Raw genomic sequence first — 25700 nt, 5'->3', positions numbered from 1 at the left:
ATGGTGAACAAAGTGTAGGTTTTGAAGTTAGTCAGATATGCATTTAAGTCCTGACTTTTCTACTTTATTAGCTGTGTGATCTTGAAGAAATTGTTCAATGCCTCTGGCTCTTCTTTTTAAAATATATTCTACATATTCTGCAGTAGTGGTTGTGGTGATTACACACTTTCAACAGTTCTTAACACACAGTATACCTTCAGTAAATAATACTTTTAGTATCAGATTTCAAATGAAGGCTATGAGGAAAATATTGGTCTAGTAATATTTGACAGGTAAATTAAAATCAAGTTGTTTTCTCATTTTCTGCTTTCTTGGCAATGGATTCTGGAAACAAAGAATGTGGAAACAGCTCTCAGCCCTCAGATTTGATGACACTGCAGAAAGGAATCTGGCTAGTTCTTATGTGACCAATTGGCTCTGATGGCTCAGAAGCCATTGGGAAGATTTTGGCTCACAGAATACTGCAGATGTAACTTGGGAATTATAAGGACATGACTGTAGTAAGGAGTCACTGTTCAGCCCCATTTCTGAGAGTGATTTATGGGGAAAAGGACAGCTTTGACATTTTGGTGAGGAATACTGATTTAAAAAAATGTGTTGCTGTCTTAGCATGCTCATCAGTGCTAAAAACTACAGGAAAATGGAAATCACAAGTAGGCCTATAACTGCCTGGTGCATAGTGATGTATTTTTCTATTTGTCATTGTGTATTGTGCAAAGCAGTCTCTGAATGTCAGGTTTGAGACTTGAGTATGCATTAGAGCTATGGGCATCTGATCTATTCTAGAGTAACAGATGAATATGTAAAACATCTAGTCTGGTTAGTAATTGGATATAGTAAATGGTAGGCTTTACTCCCTGAACCCTTCAGGCAACACACACATTTTCTGATTCTAGAGTAATCACCATCTTGGCCCCTTTTATAGTATTTCTCTTGCTATATCTTGCATTGATCATTCAGATACTTGTCATGGGCCAAAATGAGCCCATGAAAGCTCTTAAAGGACACAGGCTGTGTCTTTCTCATCTTCATATAACCACCATTTAGCAGAACTCTCCATAATATATGAATGTTATGAATTTTTGAATGGGTGAAAGAAAAGTATTAGCAACTTCTTCCCCCCTTTCTGATGTATGATGAGGATTAGTGTGTGTGTGTATTGGGGGAGTGATTCTTGTATCACATGAAATATAAACTGACTTGGAAAACAAGGCTCAAGAATGTTAAAGTGAATACTGCCATAAATCTACTCTTTCTTAAAATCAACATACACACTAGAAAAAATTGTGAATATTAACTTTTCCAGAATTCTGGAAAGGAAAAAAAGGCTTGCAACTAATTCGAGGAATATTTATTCAAGTAAATCTGCTGTATGTTCTCTGATCATAATAGAAGTTACTAGGTATCACTACCAGAAGGAAAGCTATGAAACACAATCCTAGATAAACAATGGGTCAAACAAAAAAAAAATCACATCAGAAATAAGAAAATAATTGAGGTAAATAAAACAAAATTGTAACATTACTAAATTTATGGGATATACATATGCTAAAGCAGTATTTAAAGAGAAATTTATAGCTATGAATGCCTATTTCTAAGGTCTGAATTTTTTATCCCCACATAAATCCATACCTTGAAATCCTAATGCCCTATATGATGGTATCAGAAGTTGGGACCTTTAGGAAATACTAAGTATATGAGCGTGGCACCCGCATTGAGTGGAATTATTGCTCTTATAAAAGGCCCCAGAAAGCTTGGTTGTCCTTCTGCTATTTTGTAAAGGAAATCAGTCCTGAATATTTATTGAAGGACTGATGCTGAAGCTGAAGCTCCAATAATTTGGCCACCTGATGAGACAAGCTGACTCATTGGAAAAGACCCTGATGCTGGGAAAAATAGAAGGCAGGAGGAGAAGGGGATGACAGAGGACAAGATGGTTGGATGGCATCAACAATTCATTCAACATGAGTTTGAACAAGCTTTGGAAGTTGGTGAAGGACAGGGAGATCTGGCATGCTGTGGGGTTGCAAAGAGTTGGACATGACTGAGCAATGAACTGAACTGATTACCAATCCTTCACAAACTCTTCCAAAAACTACAAGTGAAAACACTTCCTCCAAAATTCTGTGATTCTCAAAAACACACACATACACACATACACACACACACACATACACACACACACACACACACACACACACACACACACACACACACACACTAGAGATCATTTTTGAACATAGATTTTAAAAAAGTTCCTCAACAAAATAATAGCAAACTAGCATCAAATAAAGAGCAGTATAGTGACCAAGTAGGGTTTATATCAAGAATGTAAAACTGAAATTTATCTCAGGAAGGTAAGATTAGAAAATCAACTAATAAGTATAATGCACTATATTTAAGAGAACAAAGGCATCATGATCATCTCAATAGATGCTGAAAATAATTGGAAAAATCTCTAATACTTTCTCATTATTAAATTAGTAACAAGGAAAAGTAAAAAAACTTGCTCTAACTGAAAATGAATATCTATGAAAAACCAGCAGCTATCATAATTACAGGGATTCCCTGGTGGCTCAGTGGTAAAGAATCCTCCTTCCATGCAGGAGCCACAAGAGATGTGGGTTTGATCGCTGGATCAAGAAGATCCCCTAGAGTAGGGCATGGCAACCCACTCCACTATTTTTTTTTTTTTTTAGTATCCCCTGGACAGAGGAGCCTGCCAGGCTACAGTCCACAGGGTCTCAAAGAGCAGACACGACTGAAGCGACTTAGCACACATGCATGCATCATATTTAAGAGTGAAAGAATGAAAGATTTCCCTATAAGAGCAAATCGAGGCAAAGATGTTCGCTGTCACCATTTCTATTCACCAGTGTATTAGAGAATATAGCCAGGGAAAATAGACAAGGAAAAGAAAGTAAAAATCATCCAGATTGTAGAAGAAGTAAGAAAAACATTTTTATTAAGATGACAAATTTCTAGAAAGATTCAACCTGCCAAGAATGAATCAAGAGAAAATAAACAGTTCGCACAGATTGACTAGAAGTTAAAGTGAGTTTGTAATAAAAACAAAAATCTTCCAGCAAACAAAATCAGGACTGGAGGACTTCATAGGTGAATTGCTACAAACATAAAAGGAAAAATTAATACTATATTCAAAATATTACCAAAAAATTGAAGAGAATGAAAGACACCCAAATTCATTCCAGGAGGCCACCTTTACAATGATACCAAAAAACAGACAAAGACACTATAAAAAAGAAAGTTCAGTTCAGTTCAATAGCTCAGTCATGTCTGACTCTTGGCAACCCCATGGACTGCAGCGGGCCAGGTTTAGGATGGACTGGTTTTATTTCCTTGTAGTCCAAGGGACTCTCAAGAGTCTACTCCAACATCACAATTCAAAAGCTTCAATTCTTCAAGTTCAGCTTTCTTTATGGTCCAACTCTAACATCCATACACGACTCCTAGAAAAACCATACCTTTGACTAGATGGACGTTTATCTTCAAAGTAATGTCTCTGCTTTTTAATATGCTGCCTAGGTTGGTCATAGTTTTTCTTCCAAGGAATAAAGTCTTTTAATTTTATAGCTGCAGTAACCATCTGCAGTGGTTTTGGAGCCCAAGAAAATAAAGCCTCTCACTGTTTCCATTATTTTCCCGTCTGTTTGCCATGAAGTGATGGGACCAGACGCCATGATCTTCATTTCTTGAATGTTGAGTTTTCAGTCATCTTTTTCACTCTCCTCTTTCACTTTCATCTAGAAGCTCCTCAGTTCCTCTTTGCCTTCTGGCATAAAGGTTGTGTCATCTGCATGTCTGAGGCTATTGATATTTCTCCTGGCAATCTTGATTCCAGCTTGTGCTTCATCCAGCCTAGCATTTCACGTGATGTACTCTGCATATAAGTTAAATAAGCAGGGTAACAATATACAGCCTTGATGTACCCCTTTCCCAATTTGGAACCAGTCTGTTGTTCCATGTCTGGTTCTAACAGTGCTTCTTAACATGCATATAGATTTCTCAAGAGGCAGGTAAGGTGGTCTGGTATTCCCATCTCTTGAAGAATTTTCCATAGTTTGTTGTCATCCACACAGTCAAAGGTTTTGGTGTAGACAATAAAGAAGAAGTAGATGTTTTTCTGGAACTCTCTTACTTTCTCAGTGATCCAACAGATGTTGGCAATTTGATCTCTGGTTCCTCTGCCTTTTCTAAATCCAGCTTGACTATCTGGAATTTCATGGTTCATGTACTGATGAAGCCTGGCTTGGAGAATTTTGAGCATTACTTTACTAGTGTGTGAGATAAGCTCAGTAGTTTGGTAGTTTTAACATTCTTTGGCTTTGCCCTTCTTTGGAGCTGGAATGAAAACTGACCTTTTCCAGTCCTGTGGCCACTGCTGAGTTTTCCAAGTTTGCTGGCATATTGAGTGCAGCACCTTAACAGCATCATCTTTTAGGACTTGAAGTAGCTCAACTGGAATTCCATCATCTCCACTAGCTTTTTTCATATCGATACTTCCTAAGGCCCACATGACTTTGGACTCCAGGATGTCTGGCTCTATATGAGTGATCACACCATCGTGGTTATACGGGTCATGAATATCTTTTTAGTATATTTCTTTCATGTATTCTTGGCACATTTTCTTAATATTGTCTGCTTCTGTGAAGTCCATATGCTTCTGTCTTTTATTGTGCCCATTGTTGCATGAAATGTTCCCTTGATATTTCTAATTTTATTGAAGACAACTCTAGTCTTTCCCATTCTCTTGTTTTCCTCTATTTATTTGTATTGATCACTTAGGAAGACTTTCTTATCTCTCCTTGTTATTCTTTGAAACTCTGCACTCAGGTGGTATATCTTTCCTTTTCTCCTGACTTTCGCTTCTCTTCTTTTCTCAACTATTTGTAAGGCCTCCTCAGGCAACCATTTTGCCTTTTTGCATTTCTTTTTCTTGGGGATAGTCTTGATCACTGCATCCTGTACAATGTCACAAACCTCCGTCCATAGTTCTTCAGGCGTTCTGCCTATCAGATCTAATCCCTTGAATCTATTTGTCACTTTCACTGTATAATAATAAGGGATTTTATTTTGGTCATCCGTGAATGGTCTAGTGGTTTTCCCTACTTTCTTCAATCTACTTCTGAATTTGGCATTAAGGAGTTCATGATCTGAGCCACAGTCAGCTCCTAGTCTTGTTTTTGCTGACTGTATAGAGCTTTTCCATCTTCTGCTGCAAAGAGTATAATCAATCTGATTTCAGTATTGACCATCTGGTGTTGTCCATGTATAGAGTTGTCTCCTGTTAATCTTTGTCTTGCTTCATTTTGTACTCCAAGGCCAAATTTGCCTGTTACTCCATGTATCTCTTGACTTCTTACTTTTGCATTCCAGTCCCCTATGATGAAAAGCACATTTTTTTTTTTTTGGTGTTAATTCTAGAAGTTCTTGTATGCTTTCATAGAACTGTTCACCTTCAGCTTCTTCAGCATTACTGATCAAGGCATACGCTTGGATTATTGTGATATTGAATGGTTTGCCTAGGAAATGAAGAGATCATTCTGTCGTTTTTGAGATTGCATCCAAGTACTGCATTTTGGACTCTTTTGTTGACTATGATGGCTACTCCATTTCTTCTAAGGGATTCTTGCCCACAGTAGTAGATATGATGTTCATCTGAATTAAATTTGCTTATTCCTGTTCGTTTTAGTTCCCTGCTTCCTGAGATGTTGATTATCACTCTTGCAATCTCTTGTTTCACCACTTCCAGTTTACCTTCATTCGTGGACGTAACATTCCAGGTTCCTATGCAATGTTGTTCTTTACAGCAACAGACTTTACTTCCATCTCACATCTACACCTGGGCATTGTTTTAGCTTTGGCTTAATCTCTTCGTTATTTCTGAAATTGTTTCTCCACTCTTCTCCAGTAGCATATTGGGCACCTACCAACCTGGGGAGATCAGCTTTCAGTTATTGGTCAATTCTTTGATGAATATAGATGCAAAAATTCTCAATAAAACGTTAGCAAACCGAATCCAACAATATACAAAAACCATCATGCACCATGATCAAGTTGCATTTATTCCAAGAATGCAAAGATAGTTCATCATTCACAAATCATTCATTAACTTAGGGAAACAAAAGGATGAATAAAAAAGTAAAATTGTCACCATTTGCAGATGACATTGGAGAAGGCAAGGGCACCCCACTCCAGTACTCTTGCCTGGAAAATCCCATGGATGGAGGAGCCTGGTAGGCTACAGTCCATGGGGTCTCTAACAGTTGGACATGACTGAGCAACTTCACTTTCATTTTTCACTTTCATGCATTGGAGAAGGAAATGGCAACCCATTCCAGTGTTCTTGCCTGGAGAATCCCAGGGATGGAGGAGCCTGGTGGGCTGCCGTCTATGGGGTCGCACAGAGTTGGACACGACTGAAATGACTTAGCAGCAGCAGCAGCAGCAGCTTTCTTTATGGTCCAACTCTCACATCCATACATGACTACTGGGAAAACCATAACTTTGACTAGATGGCCCTTTGTTCGAAAAGTAATGTCTCTGCTTTTTAATACGCTGTCTAGGTTGGTTATAGCTCTTATTCCAAGGAGCAAGTGTCTTTTAATTTCATGGCTGCATTCACCATCTGCAGTGGTTTTGGAGCCTAAGAAAATAAAGTCTGTCATTGTTTCCCCATCAATTTGCCATGAAGTGATGGGACCAGATGCCCTGATCTTCGTTTTTTGAATGTTGAGTTTTAAGCCAGCTTTTTCACTCTCTTATTTCACATTCCTCAAGAGGATCTTTATTTCTTCACCTTCTGCCATAAAGGTGGTGTCATCTGCATAACTGAAGTATTGATAGTTCTCCTGGCAAACTTGCTTTCAGCTTGTGCTTCATCCAGCCCAACGTTTATCATGATGTACTCTGCCTTTAGGTTAAATAAGCAGGGTGACAATATACACCCTTGACGTACTCCTTTCTCAATATGGAACCTGTCTGTTGTTCCATGTCTTGTTCTAACTTGTTTCTTGACCTACATATAGATTTCTCAGTTAGGCACATAATGTGATCTGATATTCTCATCTCTTGAAGAATTTTCCACAGTTTGTTGTGATCCACACAGTCAAAGGCTTTCCTGTAGTCAACAAAGCAAAAGTAGATATATTTCTGGAACTCTCTTGCTTTTATCTGTGATCTAACAGATGTTGGCAATTTGATCTCTGGTTCCTCTCTCTTTTTTAAATCCAGCTTGAACATCTGGAAGTTCATGGTTCATGTGCTGTTGAAGCCTGCCTTGGAGACTTTTGAGCATTGCTTTGCGAGCGTGTGAGATGAGTGCAACTGTGTGGTAGTTTGAACATTCTTTGGCATTGTCTTTCTTTTGGATTGGAATGAAAACTGACCTTTTCCAGTCCTGTGGCCACTGCTGAATTTTCCAAATTTTCTGGCATGTTGAATGCAGCACTTTAACAGTATCATCTTTGAGAATTTGAAATAGCTCAGCTGAGAATTCCATCACCTCCACTAGCTTTGTTCACAGTGATGCTTCCTAAGGCCCACTTGACTTCAGACTCCAGGATGTCTGGCTGTAGGTGAGTGTTCACACCATCTTGGTTATCTGGGTCATGAAGATCTTTTTTGTTTAATTTTTCTGTGTATTTCTGCCACCTCTTCTTAATATCTTCTACTTCTCTTAGGTACATATCATGTCTGTCCTTTATTGTACCCATCTTTGCATGAAATATTTCCTTGGTATCTCTAATTTTCTTGAAAACATCTCTAGTCTTTCCATTCTCTTCTTTTCTTCTATTTCTTTGCATTGATCACTGAAGAAGGCTTTCTTATCTCTCCTTGCTATTCTTGAAACTCTGCATTCAACTGGGTATATCTTTCCTTTTATCCTTTGCCTGTAGCTTCTCTTCTTTTCTCAGCTATTTGTAAGGTCTCCTCTAACAACCATTATGCCTTTATGCATTCTTTTTCTTGGGGGTGGTCTTGATAAATCTCCTCTGCAATGTCCTGAATTTCCATCCATAGTTATTCCTGTACTCTGTCTATCAGATCTGATCCCTTGAATCTATTTGTCACTTCCACTGTATAACAGTAAGGGATTTGATTTAGGTCATACCTGAATGGTCTAGTAGTTTTCCCTACTTTCTTCAGTTTAAGTCTGAATTTGGCAATAAGGAGTTCATGATCTGAGCCACATTCAACTCCTGGTCTTGTTTTTGCTGACTGTATAGAGCTTCTCCATCTTTGGCTGTAAATAATATAATCAATCTGCTTTTGGTATTGGCCATATGATGACTTCCATGTGTAGAGTCATCTCTTGTGTTTTTGGAAGAGGGTGTTTGCTATAACCAATGTCTTCTCTTGGCAAAACCCTGTTGGTCTTTACCATGCTTCACTTTGTACTCCAAGGCCAAATTTTCCTGTTACTCCAGGTAACTCTTGACTTCCTACTTTTGCATTCCATTCACTATGGTGAAAAGGGCATATTTTTTCAGTGTTAATTCTAGAAGTTCTTATTGGTCTTTATAAAACCATTCAACTTCAGCTTATTCAGCATTAGTGGTTGGGGCATAGACTTGTATTACTCTGATATTGAATGGTTTGCTTTGGAAACCAACAGAGATCATTCTGTCATTTTTGAGATTGCACCCAAGTATTGCATTTTGAACTCTTTTGTTGACTATGAGGGTTACTGCATGTCTTCTAAGGGATTCTTGCCCACAGTAGTAAATATAATGTTCATCTGAATTAGATTCACCCATTCAAGTCCATTTTAGTTCACTGATTCCTAAAATATCAATGCTCACTTTTTCCATCTCCTGTTTAACCACTTCCAATTTACCTTGATTCATGGACATAACATTCCAGATTCCTATGCGATATTGTTCTTTACAGCATCGGACGTTACTTCCATCACCTGGATCTTTTACCATTCATTTGTTTGGGACTTTTTGTGTTTTCTGGACCTTAGTGTCCTCTTCCTTTCCCCAATTAGGGAAGTTTTCAGCTTTTTTTCTTCAAATAAGCTATATGCCCATTTATCTTTGTCTTCTCTTTTTGGAATCCCTATAATGTGATTAGTTGTATGCTTTATGTTTTCCCATAGATCTTTTAAACTTTTCTCATTTAGATATTTAAATTTAAATTAATTTTTTTTTTTTATCTTCAGCCTGGATGATTTCCACTAGTTTATATTCCAGTTTGGCGATTCATTCCTTTGTACCACCTAATCTATGGTTGACTCCTTCTAATCTATGTTTTATTTTAGTTGTATTCTTCAGCTCTGTTTGATTTTTCTCTGTATTTTCTATATCTGTTTAAAAATTCTGTTTAACCATTCTTTTCCCAAGTTCATCGAGCACCTTTATTATCATTAACTTGAACTCTTTTTTGGATATATTGTTTATCTTCATTTCATTTAGTTCATTATCTGAGGTTTTGTCTTGTTCCTTCATTTGGAATATATTCTGTCTCCTCATTTTACCTAATTTTCTGTTTTTATTCTGCTTTTTAGGCAGATCAGTTATTGTGTTTCACAGTATTGGTGAAGTGATCTAATATAGAGAATGTTCTATGAGATCCAGAAGCACTTCCCCTCTGTTCATCACAGAAATATGTTTTGATGGTGCCCCCTTATATATGTGTGTGCCCGTCTGTTGTGACAAGGCTGACTACTGTGGGAATGCTGGTAGGTGTGGTTGATTTCTACCAGGCCTTCCTTTGTGCATTGGCTCCCAGCATGATGGTGAGTGGGGCTATATCCTGACTCAGCTGGCAGTGTGTCCAAAGGCTTCCTGGGGCTAGTGCCAACCCCTGATAGGCAGAGCTTGGCCCTCGTATGGCTGGCTTCACATCCTGTGAGGTTCCAAGCCTGGTACCAGCTTGTGGATGGGGAGGGCTGAGGCTTGGTGCAGCTTATTCTGTGGCCCCAGGACTCTTGGTGCTGGTGCTGACTGACTGGTGTGTGGAGTTGGGTTCTGTTGTGAGAATATTTAGCATTGTTAAGATGGTAATATTTTCCATGGATTCAAGGCATGTTTCTCAAAATCCCACTGTCTTCTCAGCAATGATGTAAGCTGCTTTACCTCCAGAATATCATGGAATCTTCATAGCAGTCTTGTGAGTTCCATATTTCTTTATACATTTTGCACATGAAGAAATTTAAGCAAAATTATTTGTTCAGCGACTTATTATAAAATGGCAAAGATGACCATGAAAACCATATGTTCTACCTGTTTACTTTCCCATTTCAACAAAAGGCATCACTAAAGAGAATTTGAGAGATATAACATAAACTCATGTAATACTTTTAAAAGAAACCATGACTGTTTTCTTGAACAGATATTCATCAAATTTCAAATCTCAGGCTGTCAGGGGAAAAGAGGCTTACTACTGAAATATCCATTATACCCTCAAAAAAGTAGGTTCAAGCCATCTGTGAAGAGAAAATAACTTTGAACTCTTTGATTTTTATCTTAGAAATTCATGTAAAGTTTTCATTATATTCCACAATGTCATTAATAAAAAATTTTAATTATTCCACATGAGGAAAATATGATGCTCTATAAAGATATTTGGTGGTTTCCTAAATCCTTTCTTGTTTGAAAAGTACAGAGGTATGTACAAAAATGATACAGTTTCACATATATAGCCTTTTGCTCTTCTCTCTCCATCTGTATTTTCTATTCCTTAAAAACACTGTATTGGATTTCCCTGGTGGCTCAGATGGAAAATAATCTGCCTGCAATGCAGGAGACCCAGGTTCAATCCCTGGGTTGGGAAGATCCCCTGGAAATTGGAATGGCAACCCACTACAGTATTCTTGCCTGGAGGATTTCATAGACAGAGGATCCTGGCAGGCTACAGTCCATGGGGTCTCAAAGAGTCAATCATGACTGAGCTAGACTAAAACTTTCACTAAAAACACTGTATAGCCAAGAACAATTGTCCTTTTTATTTTAAGACTATAAGAGATTTCATTTTTTATGGCACAACACAAGATAATGGCACCCTAGACTTACAATACAGCCACCATGTGACAGGCATAGAGGGAAAGGGTTAACATTTGTTATTCAATATAAGTCTCACAAAAGCCCTAAGGGCAGAAAATATCCTCACTTTTTAGATAAGGCAAGTTGATCTCAGAGAGCCTAATTACTAAGCCCAAGGTTCAGTGGTAGAGGCAAGGTTTTAACCCAGGTCTGACTTGCTCAAAAGCCCTACTGATTTTACATTCTCTCCCAAACAGGGAAGACTGGTCTGTGACTTTTACATTTCATCCTGGTTCCATAGTCATTGAGGATCTTTGCTTACATTAGTCAGACTCCTTAAGGTATCTAAAGTATCCTCAAGTCTGAGAGACAAAGAGAAAGAAAGAGATAGAGAAAGGCAGGGAGACAGAGATCCAGAGAGATAGAGAAGGAGTGAAAAAGAGAGGAAGGGAGAGAGACACAGGGAGGGAGAGAGAGAGAGAGACTGAGATTATAACTAGGTGCTAAGGGTTTCTGAGCCCAAGTTTCTCATGGTTGAGCTGGCGTTTGTAAGCCTATAGCTTTCTAGTAATCCACTTTCATTTAATTAATTGTGAAACCATTGGAGAAAAGCAAATCATGTTCTTGTTTGGGAAATTTCCATTTTATGCGGCAGGACTTTTGTTTCAGACTTCATGAAACTAAATGTCGCTCATTGGGATAATAAATGAGCACATAACCCAGGGGTGGTGGGAAAAAACACAATGTTGTGTGCAAATTCTGCCCTTACTTATTCTCAAAGGAAACCTCTGCTGTGCTTCTAGTTAGAGTTATTTAGGGATGTGTTAGAAATTTCAGAGGTTGTTCTTTTAGTCTTTTGTTTTTTAAATTGTGTTATAGCTACACAAAGGAATACATGTAACATTCAAGTTACTTATATAGTATGATAATAAAGCAACATTCATGAACCCCAATCAAGTAATGAGAACATTAACATTTTTATTGTCCCCAACCTAACCCTTGGACCTAGAATGGTGCCTAATATGTAACGGGTGCTTAATACATGTTTTTTACTGAATGCATAAATCAATTTGTACCTCCCTTCATTATATCATTACCTCCTCAGGGATAACCACTATGCTATATTTGGGGTTTATTACTCCCTGGCATTTTTATGTTTTTCACGTATATATTTCCAAATTACATATTGTTTGCTTCTACTTCTTTTTAAACTTTATCCAATTGAGTCATATTGTATGTAGGCTATTATGAGTTATGTTTTTTTCCTGCAACATTAGTTTGTGAAAATTCACCTCTTTGTAGACGTACTCTGTTTCTTGTCATTGCTGAATTGTATTTCATTGAATGAATATGATATAATTTATTCACTCTTTCTTCTGTATCATGTCTGCTTCTATAAACAAAGCTGCAATGTCCATTTCTGCACATACTTCCTGGTACAAACATGCATGAGTTTCTCTAGAATACAAACATGGGAGAAAGACTGCAATCGGAATTTTCATTTCCAGTGCCAGAAGATCAGTCCATGAGACAGAATGGCAGTATTCCCCTTGTCAGTGTCAGTGGGAATCCTACTGGCATGGTAAGGTCATATCTCAGGCTTCTAGCCAAAGTGGGTTGTAATTATGAAAAATTCAAATTGTAAAATTAACTTCATTATTTCTCCTACTCTTCCACATCCTTTTTTTCCACAGGTTTTTTTTTTTTTTTTACATTTTAAATTTATTTAATTTTAATTGAAGGGGAATTGTTTTACAATATTGTGTTGGTTTCTACCACACTTCAACCTGAATCAGCCATCAGTTCAGTTCAGTCACGTAGTCGTGTCCAACTCTTCGCGACCACATGGACTGCAGCATGCTAGGCTTCCCTGTCCATCACCAGCTTCCAGAGTTTGCTCAAATTCATGTCCATCGAGTTTGTGATGCCATCCAACCATCTTATCCTCTGTCATCCCATTCTCCTCCTGCCTTCAATCTTTCCCAGCATTGGGGCCTTTTCCAATGAATCAGTTCTTCACATCAGGTGGCCAAAGTATTGGAGTTTCAGCTTCAGCATAAGTCCTTCCAATGAATATTCAGGACTGATTTCCTTTAAGATTGACTGGTTTGATCTCCTTGCAGTCCAAGGGACTCTCAAGAGTCTTCTCCAACACCACAATTCAAAAACATCAATTCTTCAGTACTCAGCTTTCTTTATAGTCCAACTCTCACTTCCATACATGACTACTGGAAAAACAATAGCATTAACTAGATAGACCTTTGTTGGCAAACTGCTTTTTAATATGCTGTCTAGGTTGGTCTCATAGCTTTTCTTCCAAGGAGCAAGCATCTTTTAATTTCATGGTTGCAGTCACAATCTGTAGTGATTTGGGAGGCCAAGAAAAGAGTCTGTCACTGTTTCCACTGTTTCCCCATCTACTTGCCATGAAGTGATTGGACTAGATGCCATGATCTTTGTTTTTTGAATGTTGTATTTTAAGCCAGCTTTTTCACTCTCCTCTTTCAATTTCACCAAGAGGCTCTTTAGTTCTTCTTTGCTTTCTGCCATAAGCATAATACACATACAGATCTGTGTATTTGAGGTTATTGACATTTCTCTTGGCAATCTCAATTTCAACTTGTGCTTCATCCAGCCCAGTATTTCGCATGATGTACTCTGCATATGTTAAATAAGCAGTGTGACAATATACAGCCTTGACGTACTCCTTTCCCAGTGTGGAACCAGTCTATTGTCCCATGTCCAGTTCTAACTGTTGCTTCTTGACCTGCATAGAGATTTATCAAGAGGCAGGTAAAGTGGTCTGATATTCCGATCTTTTTAAGAATTTTTCAGAGTTTGTTGTGATCCACACAGTCAAAGGCTTTGACTTAGTCAATAAAGCAGAAGTAGATGTTTTTCTGGAATTCTGTTGTTTTTTCTATGATCCAACAAATGTTGACAACTTGATCTCTGGTTCCTCTGCCTTTTCTAAATCCACCTTGAACATCTGGAAGTTCATAATTCACATACTGCTGAAGCTTGGCTTGGAGAATTTTGAGCATTACTTTACTAGTGTGTAAGGAAAGAAAGAAAAGAAGTGAAAGAAAGAAGAAAGTGAAGTCACTCAGTCGTGTCCGACTCTTTGTGACCCCATGAACTGCAGCCCACCAGGCTGCTCCATCCATGGGATTTTCCAGGCAAGAGTACTGGAGTGGGTTGCCATTTCTTTCTCCAGGGGATCTTCCCGACCCAGGGATCGAACCCGGATCTCCCGCATTGTAGGCATATGCTTTTACCATCTGAGCCATGAGATCAATTGTGCAAGTAGGTTGAACATTCTTTGGCATTGTTTTTCTTTGGGATTGGAATGAAAACTGACCTTTTCCAGTCCCGTGGCCACTGCTGAGTTTTCCAAATTTGCTGGCATATTGAGTGCAGCACTTTCACAACATCATCTTTTAGGATTTGAAATAGCTCAACTGGAATTCCATCATCTCCTCTAGCTTTGTTTGTAGTGATGCTTCTTAAGGCCCACTTGACTTTGCACTCTAGAATGTCTGGCTCTAGGTGAGTGATGACACCATCATGGTTATCTGGGTCATGAAGATCTTTTTTGTATAGTTTTAGATATACATATGTCCCCTTTTTCTTCAACCTTCCTCCCACCTCCTACCATCATCCCACCCCTCTAGATTGTCACAGAGCTCTGGGTTGAGTTCCCTGAGTCATACAGTAAATTCCCATTGGCTATCTATTTCACATATGGTAGTGTATATGTTTCCATGTTACTCTCTCCATACAACCCACCCTCTCCTTCTTCCCCATTCCCCTTGTCCATAAGTCTGTACTCTGTGTCTGCATCTCTATTGCTGCTGTGCAAACAGGTTCATCAGTACCAACTTTCTAGATTCCATATATATGTGTTAATATACAATATTTGTTTTTCTCTTTCTGTCTTACCTCACTCTATATAATAGGCTCTAGATTCTTCCACCACATTAGAATTGACTCAAATGTGTTCCTTTTTATGGATGAGCAATATTCAATTGTATATATGTACCACAGCTTCTTTATCCATAGTTATTTTTATCTGAGGTGTGTTTCATTATATTCATATCTTATAAATCAAGTGTTAGTTACTCAGTCATGTTTGTGACTCCATAGACAGTAGCCGTATAGGCATCTCTGTCCATGGAATTCTCCAAGCAAAAGTACTGGAATGGGTAACCATTTCCTTCTCCAGAGGATCTTCCGAACCCAGGAGTTGAACTTGGGTGTCCTGCATTTTTGACAGGTTCTTTACTGTTTTTATTTATTGGAAAGCCCCAATAAATAAAATGATTTTTTTTCCGTCTTGGAGTATTGGCTATAAATTTGATTGATTAGATTCTTTTAAATAACTTGTATTTTAAATTTTAATATGGATGAAATTTTCTATTTTTAAAGTCTCTAAAAGGACCACTTATTTACTCTATGCAGGCTCCCAGTTTGTTTATCTAATATTTACTTTTCAGTCATATAATAATAGCTACTGTCATTATTTTATATATACATAAATATATATATATGCATGTATATACATATATATTTTGTTTATCTAATATTTACTTTTCATTCATATAATAATAACTACTGTCATTTTACATATGTAAATATCAGTTCAGTTCAGTCACTCAATGTAAATACATATATGTATTTGTATATACATACATGCATATATTTATACTTTTAAACTTGGACAAATTCTGGGAGATGGTGAGGGACAGGGAAGTCTGGCATGCTACAGTCCATGGAGTCACAAAGAGTTCGACACAAATTGGTGACTAAACAACAACAACATATCTTTCAAAAAGCATTTCTATCTTTGAGGTACTTTCTCATCTGTAGCAGTACACACTTTGCTTTATTATATAATCTGCTATGTTATTATACAGTTCTTTGCTTCCTGTCTTTCTTCTGTAGTAGATAGTAAGTTGCTTAGAAGCAAAGTTCATATCTTGATCATGAGTATATTCCCAACACCTAGACCTCTACCTGGTCCATAGGGGTTGAGTTGAACCTATCTACCTAATTTAGACCTTCAATTTCATAATATGGTTAGTCATTGGTTACAAATCTATGCTTTGCAGTTGGACTTACCTAGGATGGTAACCTGGCATTTCCACTTACTAGAACAGTGATCTTGAACAAGTTTACTGAGTTTTCCTGAGCAGCAGCTTCCACTCTTATAATATAGGGATGATATAGAACTACCTCGCACAGTTGTTGGGAAGATTAAATGTGATGATATATATGAAATGGCCTGGCACATAAAGTGCCTTAATATTACATGTCCTTCTGATTGTATTTGAACTGTTTTTATTAGTTATAGAAGTCATGAAATGTAAGAAGATGAATAATAAATTAATTTTTTTAATGACAATTTTTACCCAATGAAATGACATTTTTAGCCAAAGGAATGATGTTCTTAGCTTTTGGCTCATTCATATATGGGAACTGAGCTTTTTTCCTGTGGAACTCATGGCCTTCCTAGTCTTATTTTGGTGGATAGACTCCTGCTGGCTTGGGATGAATTATGGGGGAAAAGATAGGCCACCATAATCAGCTGCTGGGTTTGCATATTAGCAGAAGTTTCTGAGTGTTTTCTGTTGTATTTTGGCTGTGAATAAAGGCTATTTGTCTCTTAGAGATAAAGTGCTTGTCAAGTGTAGCCTGAGTGAAAGCCTTCTTTGCTCTTGCCCTGCCAAGGTTTCTCACTTAGGGTTGAGAGGAGCATAACATTTCAGGCTTTTTTGGGGATTCTGATGGTTCTGCTGAGTATGATAATCAAAGAATCATGGGTAGAAAGTGAAGGTGATTACTGAGAAGACAATAGGGTAATGGACGCTGTGTTAGATTTGAAGTCAGAGATTCCTGTACTTGATTTCAAAAAGTTTTGTGCTTCTCCACTCTCAGTCTGAATTTCTTCATTTGATATAATAATAATAAATGTTTCACAGTGGTGTTTTGAGGAGTTGAAATCATGCAACACAGCAAACAGGCTATCATTAGGGCTATTTTCCTTCCTTCTTGCCTTAGTAAGAAAGAAGTACTCATAAAAATGGTGACTGACTCTAAGTCCATCCACATTACTATAGATGAACCAATTTTGTTCCTTTTATGGCTGAGTAATATTCCACTGTGTATATGTATCACAGGTTCTTTATCCACTCATCTGTTGATGGACATTTAGGTTGCTTCTATGTCCTGGCTATTGTAAATAATTCTGCAGTAAACATTGGGGATATATGTGTGTTTTTGAATTATGGTTTTCTCAGGGTATATCCCCAATAGAGTGGGATTGCTGGGTCATATGGCAGTTATAGATTCTTAGTTTTTTAAGGAACCTCCATACTCTTCTCCTCAGTGGTGTATCAATTTACATTCCCACCAACAGTGCAAGAAGGTTTTTGTTTTCTCCACATTTTCCTCAGCCTTTATTGTTATACAGAGTGGAATAAGTCAGAAAGAGAAAAACAAATATATATTAATGAATATTTATGGAATCTACAAAGATGGTACAGATGAATCTGCAGGGTAGGAATACAGATGTAAACATAGAAAATGGACATGTGGATACAGTGGGGTAAGGGAGGGTTGGATGGATTGGGAGAGTAGATTGACATGTATACACTACTATATGTAAAATAGATAGCCAGTGGGAAGCTGCTGTATAGCTCAGGGAGCTCAGCATGGTGCTCTGTGAGGACTTAGAGAAAGTGGGATAGGGGGTAGGGAGGTTCAAGAGGGAAGGGATATATGTATTCATATAGCTGATTTACTTTGTTGTACAACATAAACTAACACCATATTATAAATCAATTATACTCCAATAAATAAGTAAAAGCAAAAAAAGTAAGTAAAATAGTGGTTGCATTCTTTTGGATAAGAGAATAGGCAGTTGTCACTTACCTGTAGCAGTTTAACCCAGGAAACCACATATGTTTTGTTTAATGATTAGACATAAGACATAGGAGAGAAAAAAGTTGACCTTTGAGTAGTATGAACCATGTTCCCTTTATTTAAACTTAAATTTATTACTGTGGGAGACTAAGATCTACCTTTCCATTAAGGTTTTAGGATTGGGCTTTTGGCTCTCTCTTTCAGGCCACCTGGAAGGACACAGGCACAGATCCTCTTGGAGATAGACAGTTAACTAGATGACCTTTGAAACTCTTAGACCAAGGAACATGAGTATTCTAATGGCTAAGTGTTTAGAGGGTTGCCTGAAAGATTTCCATCATCACTGTCCATTAATGCATCCAACATTAACTGCTACTTTTTGTTATAGAATGGAAATGGGGAAATGTCCATGTTATCTAGATAGATTCCTAAGGAAAGAAAGGGAATGGAAAAAAAAAAAAAAAAGGACTAGCATGAAAATACTAATTGTAATTCCTCACTTCTGTATTCATTACAAGAGCTTTTTATCCTTTTGGCTTATTTATACTTCTGCTCACACAAGTAGTTCAGTAGGCTGGCTAATATTATTCCTACTTACAGATGAGAGTAAGGCTCAGAGAACTAGAACAAAGCACATCAAACTGCTTTGATGCTTAGTCTGGTATCGCCATAGGTCTCCTTTTGGATAAGTAAGGTTTTAGGACTGAGTTAATACCATTTAATTACTCTGAAGTTGTTTCATGACCACCACCTTAAGTTAGAGACGTTTACCTCAGGTTTCTGCCTTCATCCGTCCCTCATGCAGACATAGCCCAAGGGACTGGCTGATTTCAGAAAACTTCTCAAATCCTTTCATAGGATCCAGAAGGGCCCTGTCCACATGATAGGAAACCCTACAAAAATAATCCCTAGGAAAAGTCCAAGGAAAATTCAGCTTCACACTGACTCTGTTAAGAATAAATAATAATTTACACATGCAGTTTAATCTTGAAGATTCAGACTTCTACCTTCTTGTTTCTGCCAACTACTGACATGTGTTGCATTATTTCTCTTGGGTCTTTTCAGTTTGGAGACCACCAGGGACCATGTTCTGCCCATCGACTATTACTTTCCACCCCAGAAGACCTGCCTGATTTGTGGGGATGAAGCTTCTGGCTGTCACTATGGAGCTCTCACTTGTGGAAGCTGCAAAGTCTTTTTTAAAAGAGCCGCTGAAGGTAAAGGATCTTGGACACTCACTGTTCTCTCCCTTTCTCTTCTAAAAAGAGACACCAGTCTATCAGGACTCAGGATTTTATGATCTCTGGGACAAAGTCACTGGCAGTGTTGGTTCAAAGAACCTAAGAGCCTTAAAAAGTCAATTTTCATACTTGCTGGACCCCTGTCTTTGGCAGCCTTGTTAGTACAGGCAATGAAGTTGGTCCCAGCTGGTGCTTGGAGCTTGGTGGGTCCTAGGAACAAAAGAAAAAATTAATTATTTGAAAAGATTTAATTTCCTCCTTGCTTGTGTTCCATTCTCCTGCCTAGTGAGGGAAAAAATGTCCTTATTAGAGAGGTTAGAAGTGGAGAAATCCAGACCAAGTCCCCAGCCTGTACTCTGTGGTGAATACAAGACTATTCCTTAGTGAAGGCTTCCTGGCCTCGGCCCCAGAAAGGAAGTGTTCTCACTGTTCAGCAGACCATCAGTCTATGCACCTGCTCCCTCCTGCTGCTGCCTCCTTGGGGCCTTTTTGCATTAATAGCTCCTAGGTAGATAAGTATCCAAAGTGATAAGAAAGTTTTATTCTCTCCCTCAGACCCTGTTCAATAGCCCATAACCCTAAGCTAAGTTGTATCTTATATTTGGCTAAGTGGCCTCAAAAACTGGCTCCTTAGTGTTATTTAGCTTAAAATAATTAATATCTGCTTAGCCCCAAGAGGTGTTCAGGTTACATCTTACAGCAGGAAGACTGCCTACACTTCCAAACCTCCTATATATGCTATTGCCTCCTTCCTTTCCAATCTCCCTAGGCTTAAGCCTCCTACCCATCCACTTCACTCCCCATCCTGTACTAAGTATTCCTTCTTGAAAGCACACTAATGAACAGCTTCTAGACAGAGATGCTCTGCTCTGGGAGCAGACTCAGTTGCTAAACACCAGTATCTATTCCTGCCTCCACTTCTCACAAAGGAAGCACTTCCTGCCAAGACATTTTTCTTCCTTCTCACTGGCCTGGAAATTTTAAGTCAGAACTGAAAGAGACACCCTTTCCTTATATAAAGCTATAATCTCTGAGGACAGTCTTAAAAGTGGCAGGTATATTGGCCACATCTTTCAGCAGGAATGTGGTGACACCCATCAGAGGACAGCAGAAGCACCACAGAGTTCTTGGCAACTAGAGAAAAATTAGAAAGTGTGTGCTCTTTAACTGGTCTCCCTATTGATAGCCAATTGGAATGATGATTATCTTTTCACCATTTTGGCCAGGTGAAAGAAATACCTATAAAATGGAAACCTATTTTGTTGTCTTCTAGTTCCCCAGGCAATAAGAAGACAGATACCATTTAGCATTAAAGAAAGCACGCTGCATGTTCCACCCATAATGCTGAGTGACACATTGCTACTGCTTAAACTGAGCAATATGAGGTCCAGTGCCCCAGTGCCCAGGCATAGGCAGTTTGGAAAGAGACAGAGATCAGTGTCTTCGTTCCTTAAGATTACTCACAAAAGGATGGTTGTCAGAAAAGGAAATGAGGAGTAGCGCCAAAGATTTCAGATCACCCCAATATCTCCAGTAAGAACTTGCCTCTTTCCCATACCTTGGCTTCAGTTAAGCCCTATCTATAGAGCAGAAAAGGAACCATTGCACCCATCAAAAGCAATGTGTCAGTAAGCCCTGGCACCACAGTAATAGCAACTATATCCGATGGGAAAAAGAGTTCAAGAAAGTAAGCAAAAAGCAAATTCAATAGTTAGATAGATTAGATTGTATTTGATGCTGCCTCTGGGTTTTAAAAATCTGGGTCACGATATTGTTGTTTTTGGAAAACTGTGGAAATGATCAACTATATTGTGAAAGGGAAGATTTTGCTGTCATAACATATTCCACATGGGAGCTTTCTACAGAAATTAGGGCTGAAGGAGGGAGGCAGGCAGAAGGGCAGCTGGCAGGGCTGCTTGGGAGGAGCTCTACTATTATGTGGATCTTGGACTATTTGAGACCAAGGAAGCTGGGAGAGGGGTGATCACTCAAATTGCCAAGCATTTGGAAATCCAGCAAGGTCTCAAAATTCTTCAGACCCTAGAATCACTTGTTAGAGAAAGTTGGTAATATTTTCTTTGAGAAAATGAGCCTCTGTGAGCTCATGGAGCCAAATGCTCTAAACTCCTTGAAATATTAAAATCTTCAGTGGGTTCTTTACAAAACTATCTAGCCCATTGGTTCCTTTGGAATGCGAACCCCAGCTTCCATTTCTGAGCCCTTTGAGGGACAGGAGAAAGTTATTTAAAAAACATGAAACAAAGCAAAAAGAAAAAAAGTATTGGTGTTTTCTTTTACCTTTAAAGTTTGGTGGCTGCAGTTTACTGCCATTATTATCTCTGTTTGAAGGCAGGGGGCTGTCTTATTACCTGCAGAGCATTTATTGATTTTTTTTTTCATTTTTACAATGCATCTTTATTGCCCAATTGGCCTTTCTAAAGGTGATTCTGAATCTGCCTTGTTGAAACTTGGAATTCCACCTGTCTTGGAGGGAGTGGGAGAACAAATCTTTTCTTCCTAATTTGTTTGTTGTTGTCAGTTAACTCAGATGGAGTATTCAGAGTGTTGATTACCACTTTATTCAGGGTTTCAGAAATCTTTGGACTGGGCACAGGTACAAGACTTAAAAGCCTGGCACGTCAGAAAAAAATCCATTTCTAGCTTTGGTAGTTCATAAACCATGAGGCTTTAATGCTGTCATTGGTGCAAGACTCAGCAAAGAGTCGATTGTAATCTAGCCAGGTTTTCCTGTTGAGGAAGAAGAAAAGAGAGCCTCACATTTTCTCATTGTCAGTATTGCTGGGAGTTTAGGGTGAAGGTGAAGCTAGTCAAGGAAGAATCTGCTTATTTGGGGATTAAAAATGATGATAAAAAACAACTGTAGGCCATGGGGGTTAAAATCATTAAAACCTGCTTGATGGAAGCTTATTAAAAGAATGTGTGTCTGTGTGTGCATGTGTGTGTCTAGGTATGTGCTGTTGAGAGGATGGTCTCTGGGTTTGAAACAAGCATGTAGAGAATTAGCTAGTGGTGGTGGGTGGGATGAGTGGGAAGGTGAAAGGGAAGGCATGTTGGATGTTATCAAAAAGACCAGGAAGTCAAAGGAAGGTGATATCCTTGAGCAGAGTAGAGGCTCAGAGGGGGTTTAGTTTTGTGACATTGGCTAAGAAAATTTCCCTGTTGGGACCTCAGTTTTCCCTGTCTGTAAAATAAGGGAGTTAAACTAAGATACTTTTAAAATGCCCTTTCAGCTTAGACTTTTTATGACAATTCTACAAATAACAAACACCATCACTGTTATTTCAGCAAACATGTGCATTTATACCTGTATGCACATTTGGTTTTGCCTTCCTAGAAGATGGTGAATCCTAGCTCCCATCTCTTACAAAAACCAATCTTCAGATGAGGATAGAGCCAGCTCAGAGAGTGCACTGTGGATGGGCTGAGTTAAAAGTCAGGACTCAGATTCCCTCTTCTCCCAGCACTATGACCATGGCTGGATAACTTCCTTTCTTTTCCATTTTCTCATCTGGAAAATCAGGATATGAATCCTCATCTCTACCTCATCATGTTTCAAAGAGGGTTAATTAATTCATCATGTGCATTATGTGCTCAAGAATTTACTATTTTTCAGACATTTTCTAGTAAAACATTGGAGATTGTACATCCATTTGTTTTGTACGCATGGAGCACTGTTTGGTACACATCATAAAATTGAAACTGTAGTTTACATTCTGAACTCAAAGAATTACACCATCCTCACTGATGTTTACAATATGTCCCAATTTAGTATCCTTGGCAAATTTTATATAAGTATGGCTTTGATTCTCTCTCTCTCCCCAGGTTTCTGTGAGGGAAGAAATGTAAGTGAACCCTCATTGAACTCTTTCTGTCCTTTAAATCTACTCTTTCCCACCTCAACTCATGTGGAATCGAATATTACTTCTTGTTTGGAGTCTTGCAGAGAGTTTTTGGTGCATATCAGTGTCCTCTTCACTCCCTGACTTTAGGAGTAACATTTCCCAGGGGCAAGTTAGCTATGTTAGGAGGATCTAATTGCAACTTTGTGTGTGCATGCTAAGTCGCTTCAGTCCTGTCTGACTCTTTGCGACCCTATGGGCTGTAGTCTGCCAGGCTCCTCGGTCCACAGAATTCTCTGGGAAAGAATACTGGAGTGGGTTGCCATTCTCTCCTCCAGGGGATCTTCCCTACCCAGAGATGGAGCCCAAGTCTCTTATGTCTCCTGTATTGGCAGGCGTTTTTTGTTTGTTTGTTTGTTTGTTTTTTACCACTATCTCCACCTATAAAGTCCTACTTGTAACTTCAAAAGGGCCTCCATCGGGTGTCTTTGGCCAAGAAGTTGACTGATCCTTATTGCATGAGTCTTAGAGATTTTTTTTTTTTCAGAAAGCTCATAGTATCTTTTATCTGTCTCTGATTTTTTTTTTAAATATCATAGCCAGACTTTAATTAGGGGTCAGCAAATATTTTTCTGTAAAGAGCCAGATAGTAACAGACTTTGTGGCCTATATAGTCTCTGATGCTATTATTCAACTCTGCCTTTGCAGCATGAATACAGTCCTAGACAAAACCAATGGGTGTGGCTGTGCTCCAGTAAAACTTTATGGGCACTGAAATTTATATTTCATTCAGTTTTCACATGCCTTTAAATACTATTTTTTTAATTTTTTTTCAGCTATTTTAAATCTAAAATTCATTCTCAGTTCTTGGAGAATGAATTTTCCAAAAAGAAAAAGCACATTAAATTTGGCTTGTGAATTTTTGCTGTTTGTCGACTCTTGCTTTAGATGATCACTGGTCTGCTTACAAATCTGCATAGTAAATTTGGCTCTTTCTGATCTCTGTTGTCTTAGTAACTCTCTAGATTATCTAATTTTAAACATTCTTCTGATATGGCCAGTGAAAGTTTGTATACCTTGCTTCCATAGAATGCTTAGGTCCTGAGCATTTTTTCACTAAATAGGGGAAAAAAAAAAAAAAAAAACATTCTTGGAATGCTAGAAGAAGATACTTTTTTCTGATGATCTGGTATATCACTCAACCTTGCAATACCCAGAGGAGAAACTGAAAATATTCCACATAATTTTTAGGCTTTTGTACTGTAACCATTATAAAATATGTATGAGTGAATTTGCTGGATGCCACATAGTAGTAATAGTTAAGTCGCTAAGTTGTGTCCGACTCTTGTGACCCCGTAAACTGTAGCCTGCCAGGCTCTTCTGTCCATGGGATTCTCCAGGCAAGAATACTAGAGTTGGTTGCCATTTCCTTCTCCAGAGGATCCAGGAGTCGAACCCGGGTCTCCTGCATTGCAGGTAGATTCTTTACCGACTGAACTATGAGGGAAGCCCTCGGATGCCACACATAACCCAGATAGTATAGAAGAAGGTAGATTTGAGGACTATCTGGTATGAAGTGTTATGGAAAAGTTCTCTGTCTCAGAGAAAGTAGGGCCCAGGTGGCCAGCTGAGTTATGAATTTACCATATATTTCCCTATGATTATTTGTCTTTACATATTTGTTGGCTTAATTCTGGTCTTCCTCATAATAGGACTAGACCACAGGCCTGCAGAATAAATAATTTACCTCTATAACTCATTCTAGTTGATGCTCACCTAAGTCTCTTATTAGAGCCCAATTTGGGGCCCATGTCAAGAATTTGCCATTGCTGATATATAAGGCCCTGTGGCTGATAATTTATAGCAAATGCATTTAATGAAACAGTGATTAACAAGAAGTTTCTATGTCACCTGCAAGGCCGCGTGAGTCCATTGTCTCCCTTTACCTTGCCTTACTATTCCCAAATATGTTCTATTTTTAAAGCCCATCCATATACTGCAGCCAGAAGGTTTTTTTTTTTGTTGTTTTTTTGTTTTTTTGTTTTTAATCCCCAGAGAATCTCTTGGTAATTATGAAACTCTGGGTGGTAGATTTTAGCAGTTGGCTGCTATTGCACAGGTAAGTGTTAGACCCACTTTTTCTTCAGAGGTAGGAGTTACTTCTTATTTCTGTAGTCTCTAGTCTAGTCCCATGGCAACCAACACACTGTCCCTCATAACAACTGAATTCTGGGATAATTCATTATTTCAAAAAGCAATCTCTTCAGTTATAATAGCCATGTGTGCATACTTCTGGAAGCTATTATTCAAGTGTTCACACTCCTCTTCAGAGCTGGCAACTGCTCTCAGAATTCCAAGGAGGCAGGTAAGTTTTGTACCTTTCAGAAGAGAGCACAGAAAAGGGAACTTCCCTCTATCCAGAAAAGGAAACTGAGAGTTGGAGTTAATGATTCTTTATAAAGGGAGCAAGGATTAGAATTCTCAGTCCATTTATTTCTAGTCCATGTTGTGGCTCCTGATGCATCCCATTGGAATTACCACAGCTTCTGGCTACACTGGTGCCTATATTTTACTGAATACTTCATAAGAATTGGCCTGGTAGTAATCTATCTTGTGTTCAGTCAGTATATATTTGCTGGATAATTACTACACATGGGATATTAGGC

The 25700-nt window shown here is 38.4% G+C and overlaps 1 protein-coding gene across 1 annotated transcript in view; it reads left to right on the top strand.

The window, feature by feature from the left end:
* Positions 1-25700, top strand: part of AR (androgen receptor) — a 195885-nt gene that overhangs the window by 99329 nt on the left and 70856 nt on the right. Inside the window, exon 2 of the mRNA XM_068962648.1 lies at positions 18999-19150. Within this exon, the coding sequence (XP_068818749.1) occupies positions 18999-19150 (152 nt within the window). The remainder of the gene's footprint in view (positions 1-18998; positions 19151-25700) is intronic.

This window comes from Capricornis sumatraensis, chromosome X, assembly GCF_032405125.1.
Source record: "Capricornis sumatraensis isolate serow.1 chromosome X, serow.2, whole genome shotgun sequence".
In the NCBI taxonomy this organism is placed as follows: domain Eukaryota; kingdom Metazoa; phylum Chordata; class Mammalia; order Artiodactyla; family Bovidae; genus Capricornis; species Capricornis sumatraensis.
Note: the sequence above shows the minus strand (reverse complement) of the source record. Positions and strands in the feature narration are given on the sequence as shown.